The following is a 13,593-nucleotide window of genomic DNA, read 5'->3' as shown; positions in this document are numbered from 1 at the left end:
CACATCATGACTATTGCTGGAGGGTCTGGGCAAAAATCATATCAAGCTCTTTTTCATTGCAGTTCCTCAACACGACTGACAGAGATTCAATTACTTCTGAACTAATACTTGCTTCTTTCTGTCAATTTAATTTCATTTCTTACTAACAAGGCAACCCTCCCGCCTTTACCTATCCTTTTGATTGGATGCGTATACTCAAGATATTTTGTTCCCTGCCCTGATCCCCTTGAAGCCATGTCTCTGTAATACCCGAACATGGTACCTGCCAATTTCAATCTATGCTATAAACTCATTTACCTTATTTCATATACTGCATGCATTTAAATATAACACCCTCATTCTTGCATTCAGTGCACCCCTTCTCATTGTTGTCCACTCATCTGCCGTGTCAGAAGTTAGTCTCCTGACCCTTTCTGTAATTTATGTTCTGTTACTTGTTCTGGAAATTTTAATAGTCTCCCTTGAGCCCTTACCTCCTTTCAACTCATTTACAACTTTGTGACCATCTTATTTAGCCTTTCTACTGGAATCCCGGTCCAGATGCAACCTGTCCATTGTTGTCCTAATACTGTTGCCAGTGCCCCATGAACTGGAACCCCTCTTTCCCACTCCACTCCAATTCTTTTTAATTGTGTTCTTAATTCCTGATGTTCCCCAAACAGGACCCCTTGCCTACTCTTGCTTATGTTGTTAGTGCCAACATGAACTGCAACAACTGGATCCTGCCCCTCCCACACATATATCCTTTCAAGCCAACTCACAATATCCCTTACCTTGGCCCAAGGCAGGCAATGCACCATGTGCGACTCTCAATCCTGCTTATAAAGGATGCTATCTGCATCTCTAATTATAGAATTCCCTGCCGTTACTACTGTTCTTTTTGCAACCCCATGCTTGCATGGCCTCCTATACCACAGGGCAGTGGTCAGTAGCTTATCTGCCCTACAGTCCTTTGCCTTATCCACACAGTGAAGAAGTACTTCATACCTGTTGGACAAGATCAAGAACTGAGGCTCCTCCAATGCTAAATTCAGGATCCCTCTATCTGCCTCACTTATAGTTGCACCCTCTCATCTCTGACCACTGGCCATATTTGTAGTACTTAACCTACAGGGTGTGACTGCCTCCTGAAACACAGTGTCCAATTATCTCTTCCCCTGCCTGATATGTCACAGGTCGAAGCTCAGACTCATGCACATCAGTGCTAAGCTGGACTTACCAAGCAACCAACACTTGCTACATGTGTGATCACTATGAACTACGATAGGTCCACCAGCTCCCATGCAAGTACTTAACAACCAATCGGTGTCAGCATCCTGATCGTGGCATATACTTCCACTTCTGGGTCTTGGAGGCGTGGGGAGCAGAAAAGAAAATTCAGAAGGATTGCTGTTTAAAACCTTCCACTTTGAGCAAGCTTTTGGTCATCTTATCTAATACCTCCTTGTGTGGCTCAGTGTTATACTTTGGTTTAGTATGTTCCTGCAAAATTGTTGTAAAATGTTTACATTTATAAGGCACCTTTAATGTATTAAGTTATTATTCTTGTAAAGTAATTTTCATACAGAATATGGTCAGTACCTGGGACAGATTTATTGGTACAGGTAAATGCACAGAAATCATATACAAAATAGTTTAATACTGTGATAAGGAAATGTAGGCTTTGAGATCAATGCCTCAGGATGGGCAGAATTGCTTTTGTCATCCATAGCAGTCTTCAAGTGTACAAAGCATTTAGATGGGTATATGAGTAGGAAGGGTTTGGAGGGATATGGGCTGGGTGCTGGCAGGTGAGACTAGATTGGGTTGGGATATCTGGTCGGCATGGACGGGTTGGACCGAAGGGTCTGTTTCCATGCTGTACATCTCTATGATTCTATGAAAACAGAAGGTACAAGATCCACCATAGTGTTACTTTATGAAATACACTTTGTTCTATCAGGTATATAACAGCACTGGAGGTGGGGTTCCGAATGCACAAAGAAAGAGACACTGTGGGTCTGCAATATATTATTTACCTGATCAGTGATATCAGCATGCTACGACTCTTCGAGAGTATTTTTGAAAGTGCTCCTCAACTCACATTGATGCTGTATATCATGATGTTGAAGAACCAAATGAAGCTGCACCAGTGTAAGTATTAACTACTGTCGTAAGCAGGTCACAATGTCATCCAATCACAGTAGCATGAAACAAAGTTATAAAAGGAAGGCAAATGTGTATCAGCAAGAACAACAGACAGTGTAATCATATGCAAAACAAAGATCACATCAACAACATTATGTTATGCAAATAAATTTAAGGTTATAAATTATTCTAAACAGCAGCTTAGTATAAATGCACCTTTTAATACTAGTTTGATTCAGCAAGTTTCATCCACTCAGATATTCAAGAAAGTCAGCAGAGCTGATAGAAAGCTTTAATAAACCATTTTGTTCAACAAGGAACTCCATTCTAATGTCAGGGCAGTAGTATACATTATAAAGCAAAAACTATAAAAGCAGCTTTAGCTGAGAAGGAAACTAACATCTCTTTACCATGAATTTGGAGCTGAGGAGGGCGATAAACTTCTGTTTGAGATATGCATATATCATCTTGTGTTTCACAATATATAATGTGTTTTTATACACAAGAAGAAAGATGTTAGCGAGGGCACAAATGGAAAAATCTCACTGACTTGGTTATTTATTAATTATTGATTACTGGTTATTAATTGCACAGTTGGCAAATAATCAAGTTTTCTTTATTTTCCAATGACTTCTCATTATCAAGTTTAGAGACATAGAGCTATCCAGTATAGCAACAGACTCTTCGGTCCAACTTGTCCATGCCAATCAAGTATCCTAAAAAATCTAATCCCATTTGCCAGCATTTGGCCAGGATCCCTCTAAATCCTTCCTATCTGTATACCCATCCAGATGCCTTTTAATTGATTTAATTGTACCAGCCTTCACCACTTCCTCTGGCAGTACATTAGCCTTTGTGTGAAAAAGTTGGTCCTTAGGTCCCTTTTAAAACATTCTCCTCTTCCTTTAAACCTGTGCCTTCTGGTTTTGAACTCCCTACCCTGGCGAGAGGACCTTGGCAATTCACGCTTTCTATGCCCCTAATGATTTTACAAACTTCTATAAGAGCCCCTCAGCTCCAACACTCCAGGGAAAATAGTCACAGTCTATTCAGCTTCTCCCAAACCCTCGACCCTTAGCAACATCCTTGTAAATCATTTCTGAACCTTACCATTAAGTTTATAAGTCCTGCCCTGATTTGCCTTTCCAAAATACAGCACCTCATATTTATCTAAATTAAACTCCATCTGCCAATCCTCGTCCTTCTGGCCCATACAAGATCCTGTTGTATTCCGAGATAACTTTCTTCACTGTTCACTACACCTCCAATTTTGGTGTCATCTTACTCACTATACCTCTTATTTTCTCATCCAAATCATTTATATAAATGACAAAAAGAGTGGATCCAACACCGATCCTTGTGGCAGAATGCTTTCACAGGCCTCCAGTCTGAAAAGCAACTCTCCACCACTACCCTCTGTCTGCTACCTTCAAGCCAGTTTTGTATCCAAATGACTAATTCTTCCTGTATTCTATGTAATCTAACCTTACTAACCAGTCTATCATGTGGAACCTTGCTGAAAGCCTTACTGAAGTCCTTGTAGATCATGCCCATTACTCTACCTTCATTAATCCTCTTTGTTACTTCTCTAAAAAACTCAATCAAGTTAGTGAAACAAGATTTTCCATTCACAAAACCATGTTGACTGTCTCTAGTTAGTCCTTGCATTTCCAAATACATGTAAATCCTGTCCGTCAGGATCTCTTCAAATAGTTGCCCACGACTGATGTCGGGCTTACTGGTCAATAGTTCTTTACCACCTTTCTTTTTTAAAGTTGAAACAATAGAAGCAGCCTGAATGGTTGGGGTCAAACTCCCACAAAACTAGGAATTTTTGTTTTAGCTTTCAGCAATTGCAGGGGTGTGGAAGCTGTTATTCCTCTCTACATTATAGGTAAAAGCTGGGGTTCTCGTCTTGCTGCTAGAATTGCATGTGAAAATATCTATTTTACTGAATTTGCCTTTGCCCAGGATATGTTTATGTCACATTACTATATTGGAACAGTTAATTAGTAGTAGTTAATATTATATATATTATTATATCATATATATTATTTTGTTAAGCATTTTAATAGCTACAGTTAAGCTAATTCTTTTATTTTTATTTTGTCTTTTTTTAACTATAGTGTAAAAATAAAGTGTATTTTTCTTAAAGTGAAATAGCTTAACCAACTGAATTGCATCTGGAATGCAACACCTTACACTTTACTTTAAAATAAGAACAGGTTAGGATCTATGCTATCTAAATGTATTTTCAGCGGGTTTGGTCTGCTCCATAACACCAGCAATTTCTGTTTTTGTTTCTCATTAGGCCAGAGGCACAATTAAGAGACAAGCACATTGCTGTAGATCTGCAGTCATATGTAGGACAGTGGATTTTCTGCCCCTGGTGAACCAAATGCATTTTTACAATAATAGTCATATGGTTGCCATTGGATTACATTGTATTCAACCTTCACCATGGTGAGATTTGAACCCTTGTTCCCACAACATTAACATAGACTTGGAGGTTATTAGGCAACCACCTCCCCATTAGGGAGTAGTTGTGGGATTTGAACTCATGTCTGCAGAACAGTAGTCCAGGAATATGGATTCTAATCCAGTAACATAACTATGTTACCATTTCTGCTTTGATCAGATTTCCAATTAGCCACTTACTGTGGCTGATGACAGTACAACAGTTGGGAAGATTTCAAGATTCCACAGTTAAACAGAAATTTTGTCATGCAGTGGTAGTATCCCTACCTGTAAAACTAGGAAGTCTAGGTTCAAGACCCACCTGCTCTAGAGGTGTATGACACAATCTCTGAGCAGGTTGTTTAGAAACTCCCTTAAATAGAGATATTACTATTTATATATTTTATTTCATGTTACTGACTGAGTAAGTGAAGGAATCACATTCCATTTGAAGGAGGTCAGCTAACTAAATTATATGGTAACTTTAAATTTTCAAGTGTCTCTTGCATAAAAATACATGCTTCTGACAGCAGCTGTTCAACACAGATTTGTTTTGATAAACAAAATACAGACAAAGCTATTTAAAAATAGCTGTAAGCTAGTTTTTCTAGAGAACAGCACCACGAGTGCATTCCCACAGTTTTCATAACTATTTTATAAAGTGTCTCCTTTCCCTCGTTTTACCACTTCACACAATTATCGATGTTACTGTTCCAGGAGCTTGGTTCTTGTTACAAGTAATGATCCTTCAGACAGAATCCAGAATTAGTTTAGACAGGGTGATATTTTTAACTCACTGGTAACACATTGACTTAAACAGAGTTAAAATTGGGTCCAATGTTTCAAGATGCTATTTGAGTATGGAGTATCATCCCATCCCTGTTTAATTTCCCAAGTTGGAAATTGCAGATTGCATTAAGAAACAGTCATTTTCTTTGCAAAGAAAAAAAATCAGTCCTCATTTTATTAGTGATTCTTGGACTGAATGTTAAGATTTTGTTGTCCTGCAGCTGCATTTATTTCATTAAATGATACACAAAGCTTTCCAAGAAGAGTCACTGGGTCATGGTTCCCTGGCTAATTCACCTTTTCACCTCCACCTTTCAGCATCAAGAAACAAATTATTAGGTTAAAAATAAGTGATCATTTTGGACTTGTATAATTTTGCTCTTACTCGATTTGAAATGAAGATGTTTTCTATATCTTTGTGATATTTGTAACTTCAGTAAATGTACAGCATTTTAAGGGCCAGTAAAATAGTATTTGGAAATGACAACTTACAGTGAAACTGCACAATAGTAGTTTAATTGGACATAGTATTTTGTTGTAGTTGCCAAATATTTTATAAATTACTGTCTTGTTAAATGAGCCTAATCCCCTTAAAGGTGCTATTGTGTGAATCAACATATGGCAGGTTTTCCTGACATAATGACACAAAGGTGAATTTCTGCTACTCAATAAATTGCTTAAGCAACCAATAATGTGGTACAAAGATAAAAATCACACATCGTCAGGTTAAAGTCCAACAGGTTTAATTGGAAGCACACTAGCTTTCGGAGTGTCGCTCCTTCATCAGGTGGTAGTCCTGAAGGAGTGATGCTCCAAAAGCTAGTGTGCTTCCAATTAAACCTGTTGGACTTTAACCTGGTGTGTGATTTTTAACTTTGTACACCCCAGTCCAACACCGGCATGTCCAAATAATGTGGTAAACCTTCTTATCATTGTCCTCACACTGTTCCAATTTCCACAGGTTTCTCGATTGTGGCGTCTTTCCTCTCCATTGCCTGGGCCATCCTGGACTTTCACAAATCCCTGCGCAGCTCTCTCTCTGACAAAATGCATCTTAAATTCAAGTCTGCGCTGATTTATTTTATCTTTAACCTGCTACTCATCTGTCCTAGGATTTGTAGCATCGCCCTGTTTGCAACCATATTCAAACACTATGTCCTCTTGCACTTTGCTCTTATATGCCTGCCAATGTTTATTTGGACTTGCCAGCAAGGCACGGACTTTATGAACAATATTCCTGAAGAAGTTTTCTACAGGGGTGCAGTAGCAGTGATCTTGTATTTCACCTGGCTTAACGTTGCTGCGGGAAAAACGATCATCAGACAGATTATTTATCACTCGTTCTTGGCTGTGGATTGTGGGATTTTAGTTGGATTTTGGTGGATCTATAGAGATCCAGTTTTAACTGCCTCCTACACCCTCCCACTCCTTATTGCAATATCATCATCATATTTTCTTGGAGTGATTGTAAAGTGCACTTATTACAAGTATCTTCATCCTACACTCACAGCAGACTTGCTAACAACTGATGAAACAGATATTCTACAAGAGGTTGGATTCCGATCGATTTGTGAGAGCAGACCTTTGATAAACAAGAGAATGCAAATTCTGTCCAATTGTTTTTACTTTTCTAAACCTGAGGGAAACAGACGCCGCTCACATATGGAGGAAACTAAAATCTAAAGGTCCAGTATTCTGTTGAATGTCAATTTATGTTTTTTTCTCCACCATTAAATTTCATGTCATATATTTCAGGTCAAAATGCACTAAGGAGAATGCACACAATAAGAGCAGGTCATTCTTCAAATAATTTTTGTTCCAACTTTCTCCCCTCTTGCCAATCTCAGGTTACATAATGGGTATTATTACACTAATGGGCTTAAAATCAGCATCTAGGAACCATGAGTCAATGAAGGGGAGTTTCTCTATGATTACTCAAGATAGTATTAATTCTTCCTCATCTATTGAGTTGTGTAGAAATTATTATGGAATTAGGTCATTGGGCCAAATTGTATGAATAATAAGTTAAAACTGATGTTTTTGTCCTGTTCCCATGTCTGCTTCCTTTTGTTCAACCATAATCTGCCTGAAGTGTTGACATTATGTAATTGCTGCTTTTCAAATGACTACCTACTGACTGAATTACCAATCACAACAGCTTATCAATAACGTTGGGCAGGTTCTTGCACTAGCATTATGTATGTAATATTGATACAGAAACTAACAGAAACAACTCTGGAACAGAAATCTATGGGGCACAGTTATCTGCTGTCACTCCCTCAGAAAAATAAAACAACTTTGAACTTCCAGTTTATTTTCTGCTTCGAACTATTTTATATTGCAAGAAGTTATAGTTCCCCTAATTCTGTGCCCCTTAATCATGTTCTGTATTATCTAGTTTGTTAAATTTTCAAAGACTTTCTGGATGTCTTAAACTTACATTTGTCCTGCAATCCCGTTCAGTTACTTCTTTGTTGTTCCCAGGTTAGATTTTTGAGTTAGCTGAGCTCAGCTGGAGCAGTAGTGAGACCATCCAAATTGGCTTCAGGAGTTCTGGCTGAATTTTCCCACAATAAATGTCATTTATGTAAGCTTGTACACCAGAAAGAAAATTAGATTGAATTCTACTGCCTTCACCTACTCAAAATGAATAAAATACAGTCAAAAACAAAAAAATTCAAAACTTCTTTATGTATATCATAGTGCAGCAGAGAAATTTACATAATTTATCATTACAAATACAGAGATTGAATTGTATAATCAATCACAAGTTAGACAACTGAAATGGAAGACATTAAGGCTTCTCGGGATGGATCCAAATGAAAGCCATGAGAGTGGGAAAGTTCAAAGCTTAATGCCCTGCTTATGTCAGCTCAGTTAATTGTTGCCAGGAACTAATGAGCAGCACAATAACTGACCGTGACACTATAGGTTCAGAGATGGAAAATTGGTGCAGGGAGGGAGTTGTTTTCATTGATTGCTACAGTTCCCTGCCTGTTGAGGTTAGGGGAATCAATTTAGGCTATGATGTTACCAATAGTCATGATCGAGGTTCACACAAGAAATACAGCAACTTGAGTAAAGTACAGGCAGTGCTTATAGCAGAATACAGCTGTTAATGAATGCTGAACAGGGGAGATCGAACAGGAAAAGATTATGAGTTCTTTGTGCAAGTTGTTCTTATTGTATATCTTATCTGGAGAATGCAACAAATGTTTGGTATGTCTGAAAAAGTTATCAGCCAGTTTACATATGACAAGTGAAGCATTAATATATAATCAAATGTATTATGTGCAAATAGAGATAAAGTGTGAGGATGGGAATATTTCCTTTGGGTAAATGATATATGGCAAACAATACACTTCTAAAGAATGCATTTATGACTATACTGTATATCTAAATGCAGATGAAATCCCATCCTCCCAAAAAGGCCACTGCATCTACTTCTAGTGGTTATATGCAGTTAGATATTTGACAACGTGTATGTGCCACCTCACATGCAGAGATTGAAATGTTCTAGAGTTACCTTCGTTTAAAACTTTATCAATTTCTCAGGGTAAATGGAAGTATTAAAATTAACAGTAATTCTGATTTAGTTAGTTTGAACTGCTTATAATTTATAATTCATTATTCATGAAATAAATGCAAAGTATTGTGTGTTTAATCTGGATTGACTGTAAATATATCAGCTGTCCCTGAAGGCTGCATCTTCATTTGTACTTGGTACCTCAACAGGTCAGCTGTTCTTACATATGCATTTGCGGATGAGATTGAATAGAAACAACAGTTTTTAACTTATCTGCTGTAACTGTAGATAACTCTTTCTTCATTGTTATGCTCCTAACTTAGTTTCTTTCCAGTGCTAAACTGTACCTGATGCAACTTAAATTCCTATTTTTTTTAAATTAAAAACTTGTTTCCACTGACTGTATCCAACAATCCAGTCTGGGATTAATAATGACTTGTTATTCAACAAAAATGTCATCATTTTAAATTCCTCTCCTTTGGAACACTGCTTACTACATGTTAACTACATTGAAAGACTTCTCAGCACTTTGGAACTTGATACTTGCTTCATTCTCAAATGAGTTCCCAGCACAGACTGAAAATGAAAGCTAGGAAGAAATCCTCTTAAATCTTCTGAATAGTTCTCTAGGAACTCTGGGTAACTTCCTATCACTTGAAATATTGTAGTTTTATTTATTTTAAAAGCTAATTGTTCACTCCAAACACACAGACAAACCCAGACTTGCAATAAATGATACTAAAATGCATATGGATTATATATAAATCACCCAGTTTCATCACCCTTTTTCCAAAGAAGAATTAAAATGGATCCAAAAGAGGTTTCAAAGTGTTCTGACCACTAATTCTATAACATTCCAACAATAATAAGATGTTGGAATTAAATATACAATGAGTTGGATAGTAATCATTTTTATACATTACACAAACTTTGTTATGTGCGCTTGCAATAATTCATGACATTCCCCTTTCTGAGAAGGTCAAAGGATTGTGGTCTGTATAAATGGAGGTTTCTTCCATATTGTTACCAATGTAAACTTTAAGATAATGTAGAACTAATATAAAACCTAATGTCTCTTTATCCACAGTCAAATATTTCTGTTCATTTGTGTTCAGTTTGTTTTTGAAAATAACTGACAGGTCATTCAATTCTCACTGCATCATCTTACAGTGAAGCAGCTCCTTATCAATATTACTGGCATCAATAGCTAGTTTAATTTGTTTTGCATAATTTGGCACAGCTGACACTGATGCTGTTGTATGTAGAGCTTTCAACTTCGTAAAGACAATTTGAACTGTTACATTCGTTCAGATGTTTTGCTTTTGTTTTGACAAATTTATGGTGCACCATCAACAATAATGTTCAGAACAAATACGCAATACAATCCACTCATGCTAATACAATTTAAAATATAATGTTTGGTCTTAGGGAAAATAGCCTGTACTTTTACTTCTTTTAGTGATATTTGCCTCACAGTATGGCCCAAATAAGTTACCTCAGACCTGGCTTTTTTATTCTGACCCAAATTTATAACCAACTTGGCTTATAGCACTCGATTGAACAATTACGTCAAATGGTGTACAAAACAACCTCGATTATCAGAACATCATGGGCAGGTAGTATTTTGTTCAGATAATCAAATGTTCAGATAACTGATAGCCATGGGGTGTGGGTGTGAGACCAGATTGCAGTTCCCCTGAGACCAGATTGCAGTTCCCCCGGTGGCCAGTGGTGTCATGCGTTCCCCTTGCTACAGGCACACCACGGCCCCAAATACAGCTTCTCTCGCTTGGTAAGTTCTCTTATTTAAGCTTTTATTTAATATGTAGCTATTATTTTACAACAGAGGATCTTGTTTCAAATAGAGTATCATACTTCAAGTGATACACTGTAAGATGGAGCAGGAGATTTTTACGCCCTCAGGTCTCAGCCGTTGTTGTTGTCACAGTTTACCCAAGCATCGGGACCTTGAGATCTTGTTCAGATAATCCGAAATTTGGATAATCAAGGTTCGGATAACCAAGGTTGCTCTGTAAATGCTCTTCTCTGGTTTGGCTAAAACAAACCAAATTGTTGATATAAACAGTACAGTTAAATCCTTTAATTACTTTATTGGTCAAGTATTGAAACATTGTTGGTGCACTTTTCATTCCAAATGGCATGTTTTTGCACTAACAAAGTCCATCCAATGTCACAAAAGCCAATATTTCTTTAGATTGCTCCGTTAATAAATTTGTCAATACCCCTTTAGAAAGTCAACTTCTTTGACCAGCTGTGCATGTCCATTCTGTTTATACAATCCTCCAGTCTTGATATAGGATATGAGCCCATTTTCATTGCCATGTTGACTTTATGATAATACAATACTTTAGTAACCCATCCAATTTTGGTTTCATTATGAGTTCCAGCTACTTTGACTCCATTCTATAATGTCTTATCCCACCTGAACAAATCTCTCCTCATCGAGACTATATTGGTGTTGCTTTATAGGTAACGTATCCTCCACATTAAAGAATGAATCAATCTGCCTTGATTGATTGATTTATATTTCTGTAAGGAACTTTGTTAGTCACTTTAATAATTTTCTGGAAGATAAATCATTATAATCTCCACCCTTTTAAGCATCACTGGGTTTTTCATTCTTATTGTTGGAGTGTTAACTTTTGAAATTTCCCTTTAAGATTTAATTCTCTGATTGTTCTGGTATTTTTATTTCATTTCTTACTTCCTTCACTAATGTAAGTACACTTTTCTCCTGACCATCATCCCTATCATAATATCTTTTCGCACGTTAACATGACACAGTTGTTGGCTTTTTCTTCTGTTTTGTGCGCTCACTACATAATTTACATTCAAGAGAGTGGTGCTGGAAAAGCACAGCAAGTCAGGCAGCATCCAAGGTGCAGGAGGTTTGACATTCTGGGCAAAAGCCTTTCATCAGAATTATCCAGCACCACACTCTCAACTCTGCAGCATCTGTAGTCCTCACTTTCCCCTACATAATTTACATTATTGAGTTCCTTCTCAATTTGTTAAGGTCCAGTGAACCTTGTTTTTAATGATTTCCCACAGTCTGGCAACAACAATAATACCTTACCTTCTGCAACAAAAGTTATAATTTTGGACTTTTTGTCTGCTTTAGTTTTCATTATTTGTTGGGTTCTTTCATATGTCTTCTAGTCAACTTGCAAACATTCATCAATTTCTCTTTAAGACTTAGATTGGAGGAATTAGATTTTTCTGAATTTTGTTTATTGATTTTATTTAATGGGCCTCTTACCTCATGTCCATATGTCAAAAGGACTAAATCCTGTGAACTCATTAGGAACATCCCTAATAGCACATTTTAACATGTGAATTCTTTCTTCTCAATCATTCAAATGTAAACATAAGTTTCAAAATCTGATACCATCTTTTCAAAGATAAAAATCACACATCAGGTTATAACCTGGTGTTATGTGATTTTTAAGTTCGTCCATACCAGTCCAACACTGGCTCCAGCATCATGACCATCTTGGTACAGTTTGAGATTGTAGGTAATAAGCAGATGATATAAATTATTTGATTCCAAAACCAGTTATTAATTCTTCAAACTGAGACATGAAATTTTAACCTAGGTCTGATTGTATTTCCATGGATAACCTGCATTTCAATAAATTAAAAAAAAGATTTTCACTACAGCTTTTACAGTATTTCTTACTAAATGCTTTGCTTCAGGAAATTTAGAGGAAACATTGACTCATTAGAGTCATGAAATGACAATGGTTCTCATTCCTGGTTTTAGGTTGGGAATTTTATACAACCTATTTAGACCCTGCTAAATGGTTCTTAAAAAGCTGGTACTGGATTTGGAAGAACGCAAGTTAAACAAACTTTCATGTACTTCCCTCAGTACATGGGTTTCCTTGAACCTTCCAGAACTTTCTCCTGGTCTCTGGAACTGCCCAGACACCATTAGCCATGCGGCTGCTCCTTCCATGACTGCCGGGGTGAACGATGACGTCACTTCCGCCCCTGCTGCATGGCCTGCAGCCACTGCCGACCACACCACCTCCGCGATCGCTGTCCACTCAACGAACTCCACAACTGCCGGGAAGATTACTGCTACCCCGACCGCTAGATTCATCCCCCCGCCCCAGCACTACCTTGCATGTCACTTCCAACCCCACAGTTGCTGCTGCAGCAGCCACTTTTGCCCCTAAAGACATCACTCACCTAGACATGAAAGTCTCTATCATCGACATGACTTCCGCCACCAGTGATGTCACCCGCCAAGAACCAAACCGAAATGTTGCCCACTTCACTCATGATGTCACTTCCTCCCTGTGGACGCCACTATAAGTCCATCTGTCCCCTTTGTGAGCGTCACTTCCATTGGTGACGTCACTCCTGACCCTATAATCACACCCAATCAAGGAATTGTCTCCGCCTCCAGCTCCAATCCAGGTCCTAGCTGCCAGCCCTGTCACGTGTGCATCATTCCCCCAGACCTCCCCTTCACTGAGAATGAACGCTTAGTCCTCAGTAAAGGCCTCAACCTTCATTTCAAACTGCCACTGTGACATCGACCTCCTCAATCTGTCCACCCCCTTCACCCCCTCCAACCTCACGCTCTCAGAATGCGCATCCCTCCACTCCAACCCCAACCTCACCATCAAACCCGCAGACAAGGTGGGGGGGGGGGGGTGCAGTAG

General features: G+C 38.0%; 1 protein-coding gene across 1 annotated transcript in view; it reads left to right on the top strand.

The window, feature by feature from the left end:
- Nucleotides 1–2,144, top strand: part of LOC132829819 (acid sphingomyelinase-like phosphodiesterase 3b) — a 63,917-nt gene extending 61,773 nt beyond the window's left edge. The window contains exon 9 of the mRNA XM_060847184.1: nt 1,943–2,144. Within this exon, the coding sequence (XP_060703167.1) occupies nt 1,943–2,144 (202 nt within the window). The remainder of the gene's footprint in view (nt 1–1,942) is intronic.
- The last annotated feature ends 11,449 nt before the right edge of the window (nt 2,145–13,593 follow it).

This window comes from Hemiscyllium ocellatum, chromosome 30 (assembly GCF_020745735.1).
Source record: "Hemiscyllium ocellatum isolate sHemOce1 chromosome 30, sHemOce1.pat.X.cur, whole genome shotgun sequence".
Taxonomy (NCBI): domain Eukaryota; kingdom Metazoa; phylum Chordata; class Chondrichthyes; order Orectolobiformes; family Hemiscylliidae; genus Hemiscyllium; species Hemiscyllium ocellatum.
This window is presented reverse-complemented; position numbering and strand designations above follow the sequence as displayed.